At 41.1% G+C, this 21,698-nt stretch overlaps 1 protein-coding gene across 1 annotated transcript; it reads right to left on the bottom strand.

Moving 5' to 3' along the window:
- Positions 1-294: 294 nt before the first annotated feature.
- On the bottom strand, positions 295-21,452 carry lrp5 (low density lipoprotein receptor-related protein 5). The gene is made up of 29 exons (XM_072434634.1): positions 21,264-21,452; positions 18,921-19,121; positions 18,589-18,805; positions 17,438-17,506; positions 17,220-17,348; positions 16,937-17,133; positions 16,718-16,849; positions 14,339-14,427; positions 14,039-14,257; positions 13,830-13,918; positions 13,560-13,731; positions 10,026-10,242; positions 9,796-9,949; positions 9,552-9,687; positions 9,217-9,461; positions 8,536-8,720; positions 8,307-8,455; positions 7,139-7,316; positions 6,825-7,021; positions 6,332-6,537; positions 6,059-6,249; positions 5,691-5,900; positions 5,318-5,443; positions 5,006-5,242; positions 4,692-4,802; positions 4,088-4,327; positions 3,759-3,895; positions 3,326-3,423; positions 295-2,305 (listed from the first exon to the last, which is right to left on the bottom strand). Exons 1-29 carry the CDS (start codon positions 21,322-21,324, stop codon positions 1,984-1,986), a joined length of 4,914 nt encoding a protein of 1,637 aa, XP_072290735.1. The 5' UTR covers positions 21,325-21,452; the 3' UTR covers positions 295-1,983.
- Positions 21,453-21,698: the final 246 nt, after the last annotated feature.

Genomic DNA, 21,698 nt, shown 5'->3' with positions numbered 1-21,698 from the left:
GGGATTGCATGTCAGTTACTGTTCTGTAACACCATTAACCAGAAAATAATATTTTTCTTCATAAGATGTAGTTTCTCGGGAAGGATTTGTGGGTCACCAACGTGTCCACAGGTGAAATAAGGGTCACTGGGAGAAAAAGGTTAGGATCACTGCTTTGCCAGAAGATGGCGCCCTAGTGCTTTGGATTTTATTTTTGTGATCTAGACCTCATACCTGTTGCCAGTTTGATTCAATGAATAAATAAACAAAAATAAAAGACAAAATAATTGATCCTTCAACGTGAATATGCAAAAACTTTAAAATAAATCCTTTATTATGTAAATGTGTTTGATACAAAAATATCACAAGTAATTACAAAAAGCATTTTGCTGACATTAAAAAAATGTACTAGGTGTTGGACAGACAGTGGTTTGGGCTTAGCTGTGCTGGACTGTCACAGACTGAAGGACTCAAAGAGACATGTGTTTGTTACTGCTTTAGATGTCAGTCCAAATAGGATCGGAGATTTGCAGCAGTGCAGTAAATACAAATAGGCTACATATTTCTTTAATATAGGGAAATAATTCCGACCTGCTTTTCAAACCGTATAGATTACATGAGTTCTTTGTCCACAATAACTGTATGAAATGAAGTCATACAGGCATACAGAAATAATGAGAACCTGCAATGTGTAAATGTAAAAGTAATAGTTTAAAACTTCCTGTCCCTCAATCTGACTGCAAGGATATTTTACTTGACAAATACAACCAATATACTTACAAAGTTACAGACAACTTTTGTGCCATATTTTGTACACAAACACAACAGGAATAATCATTGCACTTTGGATCATTTTGAATGCTATTCAACATTTGAGTCTCCAGTTTTGGGGTAAAAATGCAGAATACAAATTGTAAGTAAATATTATCTGATATAGCTAACTTGTTCAATAATTGTTTAAGTGCTCTTGGTAGTGCTAGCTGGTTATTAGTTTTACAGAAATTTAGAAAGACATCGTCATCCTGGAAATCTCTTTCTCAAGATAAGAACATTTCAGTTTTTGAGCATTGAGTGATGTCTCATTGTCAGCCATATTATTCAGAATTTTTTGAGAAAAGTTTTGTTGTGTAAATGTTGCATTACTAAGTACATATTTCTAGAGGTCAGAGTGATTTGTTATGGACAAACACATATATATCTACACAAAATACACAAACAAAATACTTTGTTATTCAATGGCTTCACAATCTATTCTTGTAAGTGGTACTTTGGGGCTTTCTGTGTACACATTAATTCTTCACTAATATTCACAATAGCAGCAAACATACTTTTGGTGAATGGGACAGGATCAGATTTACAAAGCTTCACATCTCACACAACATTCAACATATGACTTCTTAACACATATATACAAACAAACTATACACATTTGGTACGGTGGTTTCAGAAATTGAAAAGCTCAGCCTCACTAAATGGTGAGGATACCAAAAAAAAAAGGTTTTACTAGGCCATAAGTCTTGTTTTTATTCAAAATCACAACATTCATTCAGTCATTCTTGGATTCAAATGTTCCATGATCCACACATTCATCCACTGCTTTCTTTAACATGGAGTAGTCCTTTATATTTTTACTCATCTTGTGGCTCGTACTGCTTGGACACAAATGCAACAGTGTCCAGTGTTTCTATGTGAGCAAGGTCAGTTGGAATGGATAACCAGAAGGAGCTGCTCAGTGTGGTTAATTATCAGCTTGAATTGTTCCTATAATCACCCGCCATTATTTTGAAATTCAAGCATTATCAATAAGCAATAGTTCATTTCTTTGTGTTTTTATACGGCAGATTCCTTTGGCCATGTCAGTCAGCACCACTTTCTTGTTGGTGAGCGGTTTGGGACCATGACTGGAATGATGAGTGACCACCGCGTCCCCAGAGGAGCTTCACAGACAGGTACAGAGCAGCAGCTTATGTGAGTCTTACATCATGAGTTTGTGATGGTGTGGGGTCATGAAGAGTCGGTGCAGGGCGATGGTGGAGGGGGACACAGGTGAAAGTAGGACCTCTCCGTGGACGGTGAGGGGGGGCAGCTGTCCTCCGCAGACAGGTACTGGGAGCGGGGCGTGGGGGGAGGAGGGTAGGGGTCTGAGTCTGAGTTCAGGTCCATGTAGTACTTGTTGTGTTTGCCGTGGTTGCCGTACCCCGTCACCTTCCAGCGGCCTGCAGAGGAGCCCAGGCCAACAGGGGGGTGAGGGTTGTAGTCGCTGTCACAGACGTCTGTGCTGCAAGGCGTGGTGGGCGGGGCAGCTCCACGCACCGGGTGGTACGGTCTGAATATATTCAATATTATTACATTTATACAGACAGTATATGTGGACGGGGGTGCTGTGTGCGAGCTATGAGTGAAACATTATCTCAAATTCATTCAAATTCAGTTGATGATTATCCCATGGTTTGGATTAAAACAATGACACCATTAACTCTGCTACATAGTTAAGCTAGTAGACACACACATGCATTTGCATTTCCTCTCTATATTTACATTTAACATCAACAAACTAGAAATGTCTCGCATGTGCAAATGTCAAAACACTTCACTATCATAATATTGAAATTCTCTGAAAAAAGTATACTGAATAATTTTGAATGTTTTCTCCGACAGACACATAGTTAGTGTGGAATGCTCTATGGACAAGCTAATATGCTCTACAAGTTTGGTAGATGCTCAGCACCAGTTAAGACTAAACATGTTTTTAAGGCATACAGTACGTATACTGCCCCCCTGTGGAGGCACTAAATAAAGAGCATTATGCACAGACTGAATGTGGCCCATAATAATGACATGCGGATGGAGATGGTGCCCACCTGTCCTGTTATGCTGCGCAGCCTCGTGTACAGTATCATTTGAATACTGACTAATCCAGCACTAGGTTGAGTGCCATTCTTATCACTGGACTCACTGGAGCCTGAGCCTCTATGGAAAAGGATGATGTATCCCATTTTTTATAGTCTTTGTAGTCTGTATGCTGTATGCTATCATTTTTAACAATCTATGTATGTCTATTCTAAAGCTGCGTTCACACTGTGGAGTCCAAATTCGCGCCGAAGATGCGCGTCCACATAATGTAATGTAACAGCTTAATGTCAACTTGACGCTTTGACACAGCGGTGTGAACGGGCCATAAGTGTAATTGTCCGAAATAAAGTTTGATGATGACGAGTATAGCAAATATGGTAGTATGATAGCATCTTCTTACACTGCACTTTTTTAGAAAATGTACACTTAAATGTGTCCTTTCCTTGTCCATATACAGGTGTATCAAAAAGTTAAAATTAGATATTGTACTTACCGGTATGACCTAGTGGTAGATGGGCTGTTGGAGGAGTAGAAGACCTCTGTGTTGTAGAGGGAGCGATCCGTGGCAGGGGACGGAGGAGGGTTTAGGATCTACAAATACAAAAAGACGGTGTCAGTGCACCTGAGAACTGCTGACAGGACACGCGTGTACAGATGTGTGATGGTGGGTACAGATTCAATTCATGGGGACCTGCCTCCTTTACGGGAGCAAAAATATGACGTAAATCCTTTATTATTAGACAACAAGACAACATGATTTTAAGTTAAGATGAGGGTTGAACTAGGCCTTGAATGAGGTTTAGATTTAGGTTAGGAAAGTAGTAACAATGGTAAAGGTTACGGGAAATGAAAGTAAGTCAATGTAATGTCTTCCAAAAGCATGGAAAGCCAACATGTGTGTGTGCAGGTGTGTGTGAGTGAGGGACCTGAGGATAGAAGGCTCCTTTAGTGGAGGACGAGCTGGAGGAGGAGGCCCCAGTCACATGGTTCCTATCGTACAGAGGGGCTCCGCTGTTGCTACTGCCCATCAGACTCACTGAGCTCATCTTTCCACAAGCGATGCCTGCACAGACATTATCATCATTATCAGTAGTAGTAGATTTTTTTTCTAACTATTGTTTAGTGTTTTTTCATGGATAACAAGTAGATCCAGAGAAATGCCAACATTACAATGTATTGTCAAACATATGAATTGCAACATATTGGATACAACTATTTAATATGAGAGCTATTAGTGCTGGTGTTTGTGTATTACCTTGAAAAGTGCCATGTTGGGCGTTGGTGGGAGCAATGAAATTGAGTGGTACATGGGGCGTCCCGCTGATGTACTCGTGCGGGAAACTGCTGCTGGGGCCCTTGTATCGACGACAAACCATGCGCTGGCACACAAAATACGCCCCACTGATCACAAAGACCAAGAGTATAATGGCTATGACCAGGCCAATGGTGCTAGAGCCTGTGGTCGGGATGCCACTGGAGGAGGGAGAGATGAAATCTACGAAAACAAAAGAACAAATAAGATGTATAGACAGAGAAGCATAATATACGGTAAGTTAAAGGTGAACTATGTAATATTTACAGGGTAGGATCTGCCACCTGCATATAATTGCTTTGCCTGAAATATTCCGCAGTATGTATTAATGTCTCTATCTTGCATTTTTTTAATTTACAGGGGATTTATTCATTGAAAAACATATATTGTTACTGTGAGCACGGTCTAGTTTAATGCCATACTGAGGAACATTCCATGCAAAGCTATAATAGCTACATGGAGACAAGCAGGTGGTGACCCATCCAGCAGAAAAGTTACATAGTGCACCTTTAATATTTATTTGTATTTTAGGAATCATTGTCATTACCACATTCAAGTTCATCTGATCCATCAGCACAGTCGGAGTAGTTGTCACACTGTTGTTTCTTAGTGATACACTGGTTGTCACCACAGCGAAACTGGTTTGGAGCACAGATAACTGCAACACACAGAGGAGAAAGGTTGTTTTAGTAATCATGAAGTGAGTTTGGTCACCATTTAGTACAGGATTTTGCCCTTGTATGCATTTGGAATAGAACATTTCCCTTTTTTTAATCCTATTCAGCTTTGGTTAAATTAAATATGCATATGGTTATCATATATAATTAATGAAACATGCAAGTGTAGTTAGAGATAACATACGTTCACAGTCTTGCTCGTCAGAGTGGTCAGCACAGTCTGGTTCTCCATTGCAGCGTCTCTGGGCATCGATGCATCCTCCTTTGTCACACTGAAACTGGAAGGCTGAGCACACGGGACAGTTCTCCTCATCGCTTTTGTCGTCACACTCTGGATAGCCATCGCAGCGCCACGCCATAGGAATACAGTCAATTTCGCCAGTGGAGCAGGTGAACTGCTCTGTGGAGCAGGTGGGTGGGTCTGAGGAGGAACAGTGAGGAGTGTTATCAAGGTAAATATGCCCTTGTTTAAAACATTATGTGAGTAACTCAGTACCTCCACAATTGAGCAGGTCCTGTAGTAAAACCAGGTGCATTGGACAGGAGCAGCGAGGCGTGCCATCTCCTTTGGCAATGCAGATGTGAGAGCAGCCTCCGTTGTCATGAAAACATGGGTGTGATGCTGTTGGCAATAAAAGAAAACATAATGCTGTTATAAGACAGTGGCAAGAAATGTCATTCTCCTTTCAGTAATTATTTATCTTACGAGAATGCATAATAGTTTAGTTAAATACATTGTTCAAAATGGTAACAAACTACAAGATACACCAGCACACTAGTCACCAGTATCCATAGTGTGAAGTCTTACTATTATAATACTCATTAACCCTGGGTAACTGATTGCTGAAAGTAGGTGCAATGTGTCATACCAAAGTCTGGTGGGTTCATATCCTCTACAGCGTAAATGGATGTCAAGTAGGAGATCCGTCCCTGTATCCGAGTGCGACTATCTCCCGTTAGTTTGTCCACTCTCTCTATCATCTGCTGCTGCCGGTCAATCCAGTACAGGTGGTCTCCCAGGATTGTGAGGTCCATCGGCTGGAGGATGTTCGAGTCCTGGAGAACAATACGATTTGCACCTGAAAAAAAAACAAGAAAAACCGATTCAATTAAAAGGAACCAACAACCACAGCTTTTATACAAATTGTTTGAATATTTTGATTGACATTGATATCTAAGAGGACAAAGCATACAAATATTGATCAATATAATAGTTGTGTGTGTAACAATGTCTTACCTGTGAGGTCACTGCTTTCAATACGTTTTAAGTCAGCGTCAGCCCAAAAAAGTTTTCCAAGTTTATGATCCAGGGCCAGAGCAACAGGTCTAATGAGTCCAGTGGTGAACAAAGACTCTCTTTCTGTCCCATCCAAACTGGCTCCTTCTATCTTGGCCGAGCGTTCCTGGAGTGTGGTGAAATACATGTATCTAAAAGACAAAAAAAATGAATTTATAAGGCCTCAATTCAGTCCATAAAATGAAAATGATAGATGATTGGTGACAGTCATACCCTTTTTCCGCATTGACCACAACGGCTCTGGGCCTGTCTGTCTCGTCTTTGAGGACCACTCCAACATAGTGCCCATCCATTCTTTGGACGTTGATGGTGTTGGTAGTTTCACAGGTCCAGTAGATGTGGCGACTGAATGGATCCAAGCTCAAGTCATGCAGCTGATTCTCCACTGATAAAGCACTGCTGCTCCCAACCATGGTTGCCTGAAAAACAGTAGAAATAAGATGTCAGTATTAGCAGTATTAGTACTCATTGTTTGTGTGTGTGTGTGAATGAACTTTGGACATCGGTGGAGGTATTCTGTTATAGAGCTTAGCATTTTGTGTCATTTTTTACTTTTATTTGTCAGATTTTCTTCACAAACTACAACTTGACTGATGAAAAACTGGGGATCATTATCTGCCACAAGTACTAGCTCAACAAAACAACGTCATGATTGGGAAAAACAAGAGAACCTGTCAAATAGGCTTGAACTATTTAAATGACCTACCATGGTGCCATCATCTTTAGCCCTCCTTATGTTCTGTCGTCCATCCAGCCAATAGATAAGATGCTCAGCGGGGTCGTAGTTCACGGCTCGGACATTCCTCTGGACGTGGATGGGTAGCACAATGTCTGGACTCTGCTCTCCCAAAACCATCCGGCTGACACTGGCCTTCTGAGTGAAGAGCAGGAAACTAGAGGGAGCTACAAAGGAAAAGAAAGAGACTGTAACATACTATTAAAGGCCTCCTCATTTGTGACTAGTTTCACTTGTGATTATGTATCTAACAGTTGAAGCTACAGCTCTGTGTGTGTACTCACAGCTACAGTTGTGTCCATCAGGGTTAAGTTCGTAGTGAGAGGCGCAGCGGCACTGAGCTCCAGCGGGAGTGGCCAGGCAGAGGTGGGCACAGTTGCCATTGTTGTGGGAGCATTCATTGGTCCCGTCCTGACGAGACGAGTGGAACACCAAGATATCCAACATCAACTCCAACTGGCCCTAAAAACACATGGTTCCTGTTAAAAGTCCCCCGGGAAAGTACTACACATCCCACAATGCAACAGGGTTCATTGTAGTTCCTTAAGGCCCGTATGCCGTGTGTTTTTCGATTACTGGTTTTGCCATCACTGTGTGAGGAGCAGAGCCCAGGTTCGCTGTCTTTTATCCTGCCCTTTTTCCTGCCTTTTTATCTTGCCCTTTTATCCAACCTTATCCTGTGTGTATAGGTACCGTGTGCGTCCATATGATGTGAGTATTGTTTGTAACCATGCATGCATATTAAAGTTCTATAAGTTAGAGCGCAGATGCTTGTTTGCGTGCCTGTTAAAGTGATGTCCATAATCCCATCCTCTGTACTGTATGTTTCCTGGTAAATAGTCCCTTATGTATATTTGTGCAGTTTACTTTGTATAAAGTTAAGCTTCACCTGTAACCACTTATAAGCTATGGCTCTCTCTGGTGGTCATTTAATGTAACTACACTATGGCTCTCTCTGGTGGTCATTTAGTGCTATTACACTATGGCTTCCTCTGGTGGTCGCCGAGTGTAACTGCATCAGGGCTCCCTCTGGTGGTCGCCGAGTGTAACTACATGCCTTTATCCATATTCAATGCAACCTGTTTGTGACTGTTCCTGACACAGTTTTTATTGTTTTTCTTTTCAGATAACCACACCCACACACACACACACCCACGCACCTTTCCTCTCAACCCATCTGTATATAGACCTCCTCCTACCAATGTTTGATCCCCTCAATAAATGTTCAAAGTGTGAACTGGAGTTGTCTGTTCCTTCTGACCGAGGAAGACTCAGCTGAAGATTTATCAATAATCAGTGCATACCGGACGCACATAGTATCGCACAGTTCCAATTCATAAAATATCAATATTTTTACACATTTATGTTAAAAAAAAAATACCAATCTTGTTAGAATCTTAAAAAATTGTAATCAATATTTTAAAACAACTTTTACTTGTGAAGTTCTCTGACCTGTAGCACTACAGTGCGGTTCTGTCCACTGCGCTTATCGGCCCGCTCAATGCTCCGTAAATTAAAGTCTGTCCAGTAAATAAAGTCTCTGTACTGAGTTAAGCCAAAAGGATGAGGGAGGTCATCGATTATGATCTCTCTCTGTAGACCTGTGTGCACATACAGTAGTATTATATTTGGTATGGGTGTGAATATGAATATTACATCATAATATAACAGGTAGTTTTACCTTGCATGTTGGTGCTTTCAATCATGCTTGTGTCCAGGTCGGTCCAGTACAGTCGATGGTCCACATAGTCAATAGTGAGCCCATTGGCACGGCCCACTTTATCCACCAGAGTCACTATGGTGCTGCCATCCATGTAGGCTTTGGCGATCCGAGGCCTGCCGCCCCACTCAGTCCAGTACATGTAACTAAGGAGACAATAAGTTCATTCACACAGAACAAAACAGGACCTAACTATTATATTTATTAGGCAATGAATGCCTGCAATTGTAAAATGACATCAGTGTGTTGCTCCATGCAGAAAAAGTGTCAGACATGTTGGCACCGGTCAATGCCAAACTATACACAGGGCATTGTGTGGGTGGATGAACTCACAAATAATGCTAACCCTGTTAGCAACAGCTTTAAGAGCAACACACCTGGACAAGGTGAAAATTATGGGATTGAGTAGAACTCTGTCAGACTGACTTCATTCAAACTATTTTGACAAGGAACTTTTTATAAATGACGACACCTAGACTTGCATGAACACCAAATTTGAAGCAGACACTATGTATCAAACAAATTATGTTTCTTTTTCTAGATAGATACTATACGTACTAACCTAAGACTTAGACTATTTGATTACAAATCCCAGAGATCTTTGCTACTCTAATCTCCCTCAGTCTGGGCAGAAAGCCTTACCCTTGGGCTGGATCCAAAGCCAATGATCTTGGGTTGTCCAGATAGCGCGGGGTGTCAATGTCTTTGCAGATTAGAACCTGACGATAATGCCCATCGAGTCGGGCCACTTCAATGCGATTTGTACCAGTATCAGCCCAGTAAATATTACGGCCCATCCAATCCACAGCCATACCCTCGGGGTAATCAAGACCAAACTCAATGACGTGTTCAATAGTGCTGCCGTTCATGTAGGCTCTGCTGATTGTCTGAAGTTGACAAAACATGTTTTACTCATTCAGTATAAAAAATATGACATGTTTAAAACACAAATGTAAACATTTTAGGGTAAGACTAACCTTGGCCTGTATATCTGTCCAGTATAACCTTTTTTCAGTCACATCAAAGTCAAGAGCAGATACTTCTTTGACTCCAGTCAGAGGAATGGCTACATCATTGCTGTTAGTGCCCAATGAGATGCTCCTGATGTTATCCCTGTAAAGGAGAGGTTCATGTCATTAGATAACACAATCTAATTGATTTTGAAATATAGTTCATACAAAGGGTATAATACAATGTTGAAAACCCTATTTTATTATATACCTGTTGGTGAAGAAAAGGAAGGCCTCAGGAACCACACAGGAGTGCATGTCGGAGAGCAGCTCCATTCCCATGGGACAAGCGCAGCTGACCTCCTGTTTCCTCCAAAAACAGAGATGGCTGCACCCACCATTATCCACACCACAGCCATTTGTACCTGCGCATAAACAACATTGTATTTTGTATTTCATCACCTGCCTTTTTCTTTCATATCTTGCAAACATTGTCTTTACCAAACGTCTCTGTGACTTTAGTTGCTTTGAGCCCCATTAAATCCGGGAGTTGGTCGATGATTATTTCTCGTACAGCGGTGGTCTTATGGACTCGCTCGATGCTGCGTCTTTGCCAGTCTGTCCAGTAAATGTAGTCACCGAGCAGCGTGAAACCAAAGATGTGAGGCAGCTTGTCCTCCAGGAGCACCTGCCTGTTACTGCCATCCACCTTTATCACCTGAAACATGACAACAAAATTAAACTTATCTCAATGTTCCTATGTTCATATTCATATTATTTATTAAGTTTACACTTTGCCATTTGGATTTTCTAAGTTATTTTTTGACAATTCTTTTGGCAATAACCTGGTGAATGGAAATTAGTCATATTTTTATCAAGACTATCAATCATTCGGATTATTTTCTGATGTGTGTGTAGTTGAAACAGATGGATTACATGCTGAAACTGTAACTAAATCAGATTTTACAATTGCTACAGCTGTGAGGAGCCATTTCTTCCCCTTTATCTCAACTTTAAAGGGGGCGTGAAGAGTACGCAAAAAGATAAACAAAACCATTCACATTTCAATGGGCCTCTGATCCAAAGACATTCCTGACCCCAACACAAAAAAACTATTTATCACAGTGACACAATTAGACATGGTCATCACGGTGAAAAGATGTCCGAGAGGCTCCCTTTGTAGGACCTCTGCTCCTTGCCTGCTCAGTCTTTCTCTGCTGTGGCTTTTCAGGGAGAATTATGGGCTGGGACTAGTGCTTTTTCTAACGCCTCATCTTTTTCATCTTCTGGGTGTGAGAACATCTCTTTTCTTGATGGAGCGCAGAAAAAAAGGCACAGAAATGAAAGAGAGCGGCCTAAAACTAACAAAGGGCTCATCAGACATGCAGGCAGTGGTCGGGCCATCACCGAAGTGTTTTTCCTGCGTCCACAAAGGAGGACTCGGTCAAAACAAAAGAGGTGTGTAACTAAAGCTAAAGAAAAGTGAAAAATGGCAAATGTGTTGAATGTTCACCGTATGGTATTTTGATGTCAAGCTCTGTGTGGTGCAGCGGTGCAATCTGCAGATCAAATGAGTATGTAATACATGTGGTATTTCTGCAGTACTATCACTTTGAAACGTACAAAACTATTCTAACAATACTTAAAGCTGAAGTACCCAACTTTATAAACAATAATGAGTAAACTCCCCAAAGAAACAGTAGTCTTAAGAAAGAGGCTTGATACTCAATAAAAATAGATACCACAGTGAAAAAAAAAAAAAAAACTTAAGACTTTAGACCATATAAGATATAAGAAGATAAGATAATATTCAACAAAACTTGTATTAGGTCAGAGCAGGTCATGGTTGTAAAGGAGAAATAGTACCGTAATCACAGTTCTGATAAGATCCTAATAAAACTATTCAGGAAAGGTCAAAATGTTTCATATTTATCATTTTTTTTACAGTATTGATACTTAAAATTAGTATCTAATATCGACACTAGTTTCAGTATCAATTAGTTTGCTTTTTCCTCACCATCGCAAACAAGGGATACATTTTACATCATATGTCCTTCCCAATGCCACTGTACATTTTTCTTGAGTGCATCATTAACTTTTCTTGAATAACACGACATGGTTACATCACCCTCTGATATCAACGACTGACACAGTTCCAAACCGTCTCTTTTTAAACAACACCACAGGGCAACATCTGCCTATTCATTCCACAGCTACATCTATAACCTAGGATTGACTTTTCAAGCCTCTGAAACACTAACCTCCGTACGTCTTTGCTCACAGACAAAATCGTATGAAAAACAGATTTTCAATTGTTAACTGTGTTAGTTTGTATCTTATTTGTTTCATGATCAATAGTGAAAATCCCACACAGCTGTCCACCATAAACCCAAAGTGTTACTGACCACAACAGTGCTTCAAGGCCACCACAGTGTTCTCATTATAATACGCAGCAGCACGCACATATGTGGACCAGAGACGGCACACATTGTACGTCTGCTAACGCTGATGTCAAACTGCATTACACTTCTCAGGGACAGGTGTTTTTCCTACTGGCTCAACATAAAAGTTGTATTAATTTAGCTACATTTGGTTTTCAAAGCCGGAGGATATCTGCATGAGCTTTCTATGATCTGGATATGTCAGCGCCTCCACAAACAAAATCAGTCAAAAGAATATATTTGCTTTTATAGTGCCAGAGTGTAAGTATATTTTATCTGTTCTAAGAAGCAGCCGATAGACTAAGACTAAAGTGGCTCTGTGCTGAAACCAGTAAACAATGTCATTGTGTCTGTTGCGCGAACCATAAAAAGATAACAAATTCCTGAAGTAATACATTTTACAGGACAAGTTTGATCATTTAAGAACACAATGTCTCTGAAGTAATTCCAACATTGTTTCAGTTATCAATAATTACCAGAGTTGAGTTATTGATTAAAGACATATTTTAATTTGCTGGACTAATATTGCCAAACTTTATAATATCTTATATAAGGCATTTCCGTGCTAAAGGGTGCTGCACCCTTTAAATAATCAAATCACATTCTTTACAACAAAACATGCAAATCTGTCCTCAGCTACTCTGCATTACAATGTGTTGAAATGCATTTTAAGACACCAACCAAGGATAGTCAACAAGCCAAAAGAAATATTGCTTTTTGAATCAAAAATGCGAGTCAGTCTCAAAGGCTTTTGTGCTAAAAGTGTAGTAAAGAGTGATTCTTGTAGGAACACAACGCAGGCATGAGGACGGCTTATTGAAACAAGGTGGAGGGCCTTAAGCAGGGGAAATTCCACCACCTCCGACACACAAACACACAACATAGCACATGCCTGTACCACGATTAATGGTAATGTGCATTATTGCAACAGAGTCTGCATTTATCCCAACCTTGGGCCTTTTGTGCAAAACGTTTCAGTGGTCAGTTTTCATTCTGTCCAGACACACACGGCAACAACACTGGAGTATTTATAGAAAGGAAATGGTTCAGTGTGCAGACAGTCTGACAGGCCAAAACTATGCTTTCCCTGATGGTTTTCATCTATATATCACTTAAGGGGGAAAAGATTTTGCTCTGACACACGCCAAACAGAGCTTGATAACCTACAGTTCAGTTTGTGTAGGTTTTGCACATAAACTAATATTTTGGGGTAACAACAAACATTTTAAAGATTACAAGGAAGAAAAAAGTCACAATTTGCAGCTGTGTTGGCCTATAAGCTAGTCACAAATGCACAGTATGGACATTTAAATACCTATTCACACTCTCATGCAAGATAAAATGCCACAGAGTTAGACAGTCTATCAGCTGCTTGCAGCAGCCATAGATTAAAATCAGTGGTGGTTTTCTGCTCAAGACCAGCCTGACTTTCCTGAATCTTCCCATTGACACATCCTGGCACCAGTCTAGCATCTTAATCACTGTGAGCACGCCACAGTGAACTGGAATATAGGTCAGGAGGTTAATGCCCCTGCTGCTGAGGAAGTTGGTTTTGCTGGATTCATTTATGAACGTGAAACTGCACTGAACGTACCTCGATCTTGTCCGTTTTGGCGTCCCCCCAGTACAGTTTTCCTGTGAAGTAATCTAAAGCCAGTCCGTTTGGCCAGCCCAGAGAGGTGTTCACCAGGAGCAATCGTTCAGTTCCATCCAAGTTGGCCCGCTCAATCTTTGGGTTCTCCCCCCAGTCCGTCCAGAACATAAGGCTGAAAGACACAGGTAGCACCATGGGTATGTGTCTAATGCTAAGTGGAGAAAATCAATAATAAGACAGATTTTAAAATATGTATTTGCAAATACCTACCCGTTTATTGGGTCCAGAACAATGGCTCTAGGTTCGAATAAATTGTCTGAAATTAAGATTTTGCGAGAGGTCCCATTCAATCTTGTTACCTAAAACAAAATATGCAAAAAGCATTTAAATAATATAATAATAAAGAGGCTTTTTTTTAAACATATTCTAATTGATATTTCAAGGCATAATTGATTTCTTAATTCAGCTCCATTGTTAACCTCTATGTGGTCAGTGCCGGTGTCCGTCCAGTACAGGTTTCGGGCGACCCAGTCCACAGCGATGCCGTCAGGGTGTTTGATCTCTGAGGTAACCAGCGTGGTGGCGTTGCTTCCATCCATGCGAGACCTTCTGATGGCTCGGACTTCATCATCTGTCCAATACACATAGCCCTCCACCGGGTCGTAGTCTATGGCTATAGCGTGCCGTATGTCGTCAAGCTGTTACAAGAGGAAAACAATTACAATATATATGCAACAGGACAATGTGAATAAAATAAGTTTGAGACGGTTGTCTGATACCTGAAGTACAATGTCTGTGAAGTCTGGGAGATCCAAAGAGATTCTCCTTAGGTCAGTCCGCCGCGCCAAAAACAAAACCTGCTCCGCTCCTAAAATACAGATTAACATTCATCACTAAACAATACTAAACAATATATTTTCACTAAATTCACTCAAATGTTGCAGTTTATGTTTTAGTGTCTTGCATGTCTATAAAACAATGGAATGGTGTGTGGTGTGAGGGCAACATGATGCATTTGGCAGGAGGCATATGAGCTACGTGCCAGGCAGGATCGACAGAAAATGCTGGGAGCAAAAACACACTAAAACATTGTTCTGTGTAAGAGCTGGCTGACTTTATTAAACGAAAACATCAGAAATACTGCTTATGTTTAAGAAAGTTCTGAACAATCAGTTGAGACTGCATTAAAGAAGAATATATTAAACCATATTCACAGTCATCTATATGAAAATTAGAACAATAAAAGCTGAAAATTACAGGAGGAAAATTACATTGTGATATTTTGCACCCAAGGTTATATACCGGCATTCTCAAATCAATATATGTATGTACGGACTACATCATCCCAATATATATATATATATATATATATATATATATATATATATATATATATATATATATATATAACATTCAATTGGTACCTAACCTAAAACAAATGTAAATGTTCAACAATGTATGTGCTTACTAGACAATTTACTTAAACCAAACCGAGTTTGAGGAAAACAATGAGCTAAATTGGAGACTAGAGACATGTCAATGAAGTCATTACCATATTTGGACAGTACTGTATGTATGATTTACTTTGTACATAAATACTCTGCACTATATAAGGCTAATGAAGCTCCAGAAGAACTACAAAGAGGTAGCATATCAGTTAAAGTTAAAGCAACACAGCGTATCTTAAACTGCCTAACAATCACTTTTCCATCCCCAAAATGATCCACAAAATCAATTAAAGGATAAAAAGCAAGGAAAAGGGGGAGGTAGCGATTTGAGTGATTTTGCTCTTTTCTTTGCTTGGCTTCATTCTGAGACACTTCAAGACTCCTGACAAGCAGACAGACACACACTGCTGCCAGCGGAATAACAAACGATGTCAATGTAACCAGCCAAGCAAAACAAATTAGAAGCACGGACACAAAGGCACACACAAACTCACCATCTCCAGCTTTCTGCGAAGGCACAATGCGTTCTTCGGCCCATTCCAAAATTTACCCATTTCAATTGAATTCCTAATCCTGGCGCAAAACAAAGCCTATTAAAAAGTAAAAACTAATGTTGTGTAGAGGCTAAACGTCTTGCCCAAACAGCTGTGGGTAAACTGCCCTCCACAGAACACACACATAGGTCAGCGGGCGGACACAATGGGGTATTGTTGTGTTTTATAGTCAACTGTGGTGATTGGTTGGCCTACTTCGTTCAGATTTGCCGTAATAAGTTCACAAAACATACATCGGCAGTCAAACACAGCGTGATGTTTGTGTATGTTACCACAATAAGGGGCTATTGTTTAAACGACGTGGGAATCAGCGTGGCTCCTGCTCAGCTGGTGTCTCACAGCAGAGCATTTATCCTTTTACAACCTGTCCTCCCAAGCTTCATAGGGATTTATTGGGGAAATCTACCTGTTGCACATACCGCGGGTAAGGAGTAAACAAGATGAAATGGAAAAGACCTTCTCAGAAATGGGTGAATCAGGTGAACGACTATAAGGCTGTAAACATTGTGACAAAGCTCTGTTTAAATTAATTCATTTCGCGACTGGAATTATGTGGGACGAATAATACCTTTTGCAAACAACAAAATGGATCATGCAGGCCACACTATGTATAAAACCGGCTAACCATTGGGATTTGACCTCAACAAACCTAAATATATGTACTTCTTATATATCATTCATTCGTGTGAGGATGTGGTTAAAATGTGCACTGTAAACGACATTACCAATATCAAATGAGATCTCCAGATAAGTTGACTAAAGACATGTCCTGTGCATTGATAAATCACAGGGGACATGACATGGCGCTGGCAAAAGCTCGCACAGAAATGATGTACAGAGAAGTACCACTTAAACAGAAAGTGAAAAGTAAGTTAAAACTGTCCCGTCACTTCAAAAACTCGAGCTAACTCAGCATTCTCTTTCTCCTTTCTGATGTGGCCCGTGCAAATCCTTCTTATCCTGATAAAACAATTAGTCAACTATAAAACATTTGGTTTTACTAGTTGAACAGGACAAATCAATTTCCCTATGGAACAAATAAAGCTATTTATCTCTTTATCTGTTTGACGAAGGCTCCATTGACTGACTAAAGGTCAATCACCTAACAATCCAGTGCATGTTATGAGTAAATATACGAGGACATTGATTGACCAACCTGGTTTGCATGTCTTTTTGTCTGGATTGAGCTGGACCCCGGTCGGACAGGCACAACTGTAGAAAGGAGGCACCGGGGAGAGCAGGCACAGATGACTACAGCCCCCATTACTGTCACTGCAGGGGGTCTGAACTGTGGCAGATTCAACACAGAAGAGAGGTATTAATAATGAGCCTGCAGCAGATGTTCAGAAGTGCTTTGAGGTGCATAGAATCATACTATGGGGTTGTCTGTACGCCTCCAGCACTTGGATGTCCATCGGGGAGTAGATCCCGCTTAGGATCTCCCTGGTTTTGTCCCCGCTGTGTTTGTTGCAGGCGTGAATGGAGCGGGTCTGCCAGTCCGTCCAGTACAAGGTCCCCTCAGAGATAGTGAGGGCGAAAGGGTGGGTCAGGGTGCCCTCTACAACCGTTTCACTGGAATATAATAGAGTTACATACAAATCATCAACATATTCTGATAGCATGAAGTGAGGATAGAGTAGACTTAGAGCTGTCAGTACCGTGCAGTGCCGTCAAGGTTCGCCCTGTGTATGAAACTGAGTTTGGCGTCCGCCCAGTACAACTTGTGCTCCACCAGGTCAATGGTCAGACCATTGGGCCAATAAATATCTGCACCTACAATCACTTTTCTGTCAGATAAACGCAAAACAGAATTGACTAGTGAACAATGTATAAGATATTTGTTGATTTTACCCAAATTTAAAAAGTGATACATTACCTATTGGTTCCATCCATGCCAGCGCGCTCTATCCTCGGCTCCTCCCCCCAGTCAGTCCAATACATGTACCTAGACAAAAACATGACTTCAATATTGTTCCAGGTAACTTGCTCACAGTGTGCATATTTTATGGATGATTCAACTTATGGGCTAACAGACCTATCCATTCTGAACCATCTCAGTTACCAAACCATTGTAAGAATTGTGTATTATGTATGAACACAATTTATAAATAACATTCAAACAATTTATGAATGTAATTGCATTTGGATTAAATTCACTTATCCTTAAAAGTATCGAAGGGCAGGCATGCATTATTATTCCTTTTGTATCAAAGAATTGCGATTACGTGTTAGTATAGAGACTCCACAGTAACAATCATCTACAGTAAATGTGTGTGTGTGCCTGTGTGTGTGTGGGAACGGGTGTTTATCGCATTGTGGGGACTAAAAACTATATGAACTATAATTTAACTATAATTTATGAGGCAAAAATGGTTAAGGATCAGTCGCCAGGAAATAAATGTAAGTCCTAGTCTAAGAAAAGAATAGCTTTAATGGAAAATGTCATATAGGCACTCAAAGCACCACCCATTCTTCCTTTTTATTATTATTCTGTTATTCCAATATTTGGTCAGTTCATGTTAACGAGCACACATGCTATACATGCTGTAAACATGCTATACATGCTGTAAACATGCTATACATGCTGTAAACATGCTATACATGCTGTAAACATGCCAAGTTGTAGCAGTGGTGGCCAACTTTCATCCGCTGTCATCACTCTCACAAACATACATTGTTTTCACACATAAGCGTACTTGGACAGTTAAGACAAGGTGGGTGAAGTGTCTTGCCCAAGGGCACAACGACTACAGCCCCTGCCACCCCACTGCAGCACCTGGTATTCCCAGCGGTGCATATCTTAACAAATGCTTTAACATACACTTCAAACATACCCTTCTAGAGTGGTTGTCTGCGGGGTAAAAACTACCGGTAGTAGAAAGTCAGACAAAAAAAAACAAAACCCTCCATCTTGTCTGTTTTAGAAAAGCTAGAAAGCCTTTATTCCCTCTTGGCTATCAAATATTAAAAATGTACACACCATCGTGGATTGGCCAACGTGGCCTTCATGAGGGCACAAGGACATACCCTTCTGATGGATTGAGTGCGATGGCTCTGGGCTGGTCCAGGTCCATCCAGAACAGGACCTTCCTGGAGGTGCCATTCAAGTTTGCTACTTCAATTCGATTGGTCTCTGAATCCGTCCAGTAAAGTTTTCGTCCTAACCAATCACAGGCCAGTCCATCAGGGCTGTCCAGCCCCGCCACCACCACACTCTGCCCTGTTCCTAGAGCCTCTTTTAGAGCTACAACAGACGAAAAGACAAGTTAGTAAATTATAATACCCTACTCTTTTAATCATTTTAATAATAATTATAAAACATCTTGTTGATTACGATCAAATATATGAATGCATCTTACAATTAGACGACTGGTTCCAGTACGTCTGTTTGATGGCTTCTTCGCTGACATCTGTCCAAAATATGAGGCCTTGGTCGTACAAAAAGTCCACAGCAGCTGCGTCCTCCAGGTCGCTCACAACGATGGCCGACTCACCACGCACCCCCTCAGCATCCACCAATCGGATATCCCGCCGGTTTGCAAACAGCAGCAGAGGTTTGGCTGTAAAGTTGAGATTTTTAGGGAAGAGTTGATCAAAACAAGGTACGCAAGAGACATTTACAGCATACTGAACAGAGGTCTGTGTTTGTGACAATTTCACAAACCAGAAGGAGGACCCGACATAACTTATCACATAACTTATGGAAAATCTCACTCCCTAAAGGGGCAACCACATCTGCAACATCTGCCAAGTCCTACAAATTGTTTCCTGATGCAACGCAAAGTCATGCCATGTTATAAAAGAGTAGGGTATTTAAGTGCAAAGAATGTTTGTATTTTTCTTCATAGCTTTGTAATGAACAGATATGATTTGAGAATCGTGGTAGAATATCAAATGATGTAATCAGCTGCCAAACAAAGTATCAAATTCTCAGAAACTCAGTGACATTTTTAAATGGAAAATCTAATTAAGCTTGTGTTCATAAGCTTGCGTTTTTAAAAAATAGAGACATGGGATGTAATGGGGTAATTGTTTTCAAGGTTAAATTAAAGTATAATTTATTAATCCCTCGTGAGGGAAATTCACTTCTCTGCATTTGACCCGTCAATGCCGCTGAGGCTCCCAGTCAGGAGCAGAGAGCTGCTGCCGTACAGCGCTCACCCGGGATCCGTCTCCATCTTGAGCTCGGCATGATTGGGCTACGATCGCTAAAATGATTTATTAATATGTGCACTACTTTTCTGGTGGAGGGTCCATTGCCTTCTCTTCGTTGAGATGATATGATCTTGTAACAGTATGGCATAAATTATGATTTATTTCACCTTGAAAAACTAACTACAGACCGGATATGTAACTTAGTCTAATGTCATCACTTTCTTGTCTCCATGGAGATAGATAAGTTAAATTCCACACTTTGGAACATTTCAGGCAAAGCGATAACATCTTTGTGGACCCAAGCAAATGGCAAACTCTCCACCAGTAGAAAGATTCACATTTACTTTGTGAAATGAGCATAATAACGAAAATAAGAAGGAAAACTCACCACAAATAACTTTAGAAGAACGAACATTAACATTTCCCTTAATAATTCGGTGAATTACATTATGAACCATAATAGAAGGAGTTTGGACACGGCATTTTCCATTTTCCAGCCAAACAAATGAACACGTGTGAATAATAAAAACATGCATATTGAATAATAGCTGTACTTGTGTTTCAACAGCCGACCACATGCTGATATGGAAATACTTTAAGTTTTGACTCATAATTATTTGCCTTGTACCAAAGTCAACTACTGAGATACAAATTCTGAGCAACACATTCCAAAAGGCCGGTTAATAAATGTGGTATAGTAATCACACCATTATAACATACTAATGTACAACAGCAGAAAAGTTAAATAAACTGCTGTCAGCTCATTCATAAGGGCAGTATTATGTCAACACTGTGGTTGTAAGCAGCACAGAACCTGGACACTTGACTGAAAGTAATCCTAGGCAAAGTGCATACATAATAAAGCCTAAAAGTATAATAATAATAATAATAATAATTCATCTGTGCAGGCAGGAAACAGAAGCAGAGGTACTTCTCATGGACCTACATCTCCTCTGGGTGCACTTCAGCCATAAGCTCCGCCTGGCGAGCAACAAACTATGGATTGAACAGTCTGTGCTGCAAAATAACTCATCAAAGAAAACGTGAGGTGAAACGTGGAGCGTGAACGGAGAAATCTCAAGAACTCCTCGAGCTTTTGTGTTGTCTTGGAAACATCCGGTAGAACTTTATTTACTATAAAGACAAGACACCCGACACCGAGCAGGAATGGCTGGAGCTGCCGAGGCCCAAAAAAACACTGACACACAAGAGACGAGCTCCAAACTTTCCCCTGCCCCGCACTTCCTCACGCACGAAACACCACGGATCACGCATCAGCCCCGCGCGTGAAGCTAGAACACCCCCGCGCGCGCCTGTGCGTGAAGAAGCCTCGTGAAGTTTACGCGTCTTGTCGGAAAGTTTAACGCAAAACGCTCGCCTCTTGCGCACACTTTCGGCCCAGTGTCGAGAGAGACTTTCCCCGGAGTGGAGAGCGGCACCTGGAGCGGAACAACTGCGCTCCGAACAAAACAGGGCGCCGCGGCTCAAAAGAAGAAGAAGAAGAAGAAGTACACATAACAACAAAAAGAGAAAAGACTTTTACGTACCGTCCACCGCCGCCGACAGGAGCCAAGTGTGCAGCGTCAAACACAGCAGCAAGCCGCCCATTTCAAGCTCCTTTAAATCCACAAGTCCATGATCAGAGGGTTAGTCCCGGGCCGGCTCTGCTAAACGTGTCCTCGTCCGCGTAAACATGTAGTAGTAGTAGTAGTAGTAGTAGTAGTAGTAGTAGTAGTAGTATGAGTAGTATGAGTAGTAGTAGTAGTAGTTACGGTCGCGCTCGACATTCACTCGCGCTTCTTTTTACACTTTGGACTGTGGAGCTCGCGCGGAGGAAAGAAGAAGGGACTCGGGCGCTCGTGACGTCACCGCGGGTGCAGGGGCAGCGCGAGAGGGGGGGGCGGGAGGGGGGAGGGCGCTGTGATTTGTTTGGGACGCCGCCTCTGGGACTTGTGGCCCCGCTGCTGCGTGTGGGTCGTGGG

This window comes from Eucyclogobius newberryi, unplaced genomic scaffold (genome assembly GCF_026437365.1).
Source record: "Eucyclogobius newberryi isolate DKJ021-1_F unplaced genomic scaffold, fEucNew1.0.hap1 SCAF_7, whole genome shotgun sequence".
NCBI classification, from domain to species: Eukaryota; Metazoa; Chordata; class Actinopteri; order Gobiiformes; family Gobiidae; genus Eucyclogobius; species Eucyclogobius newberryi.
Note: the sequence above shows the minus strand (reverse complement) of the source record. Positions and strands in the feature narration are given on the sequence as shown.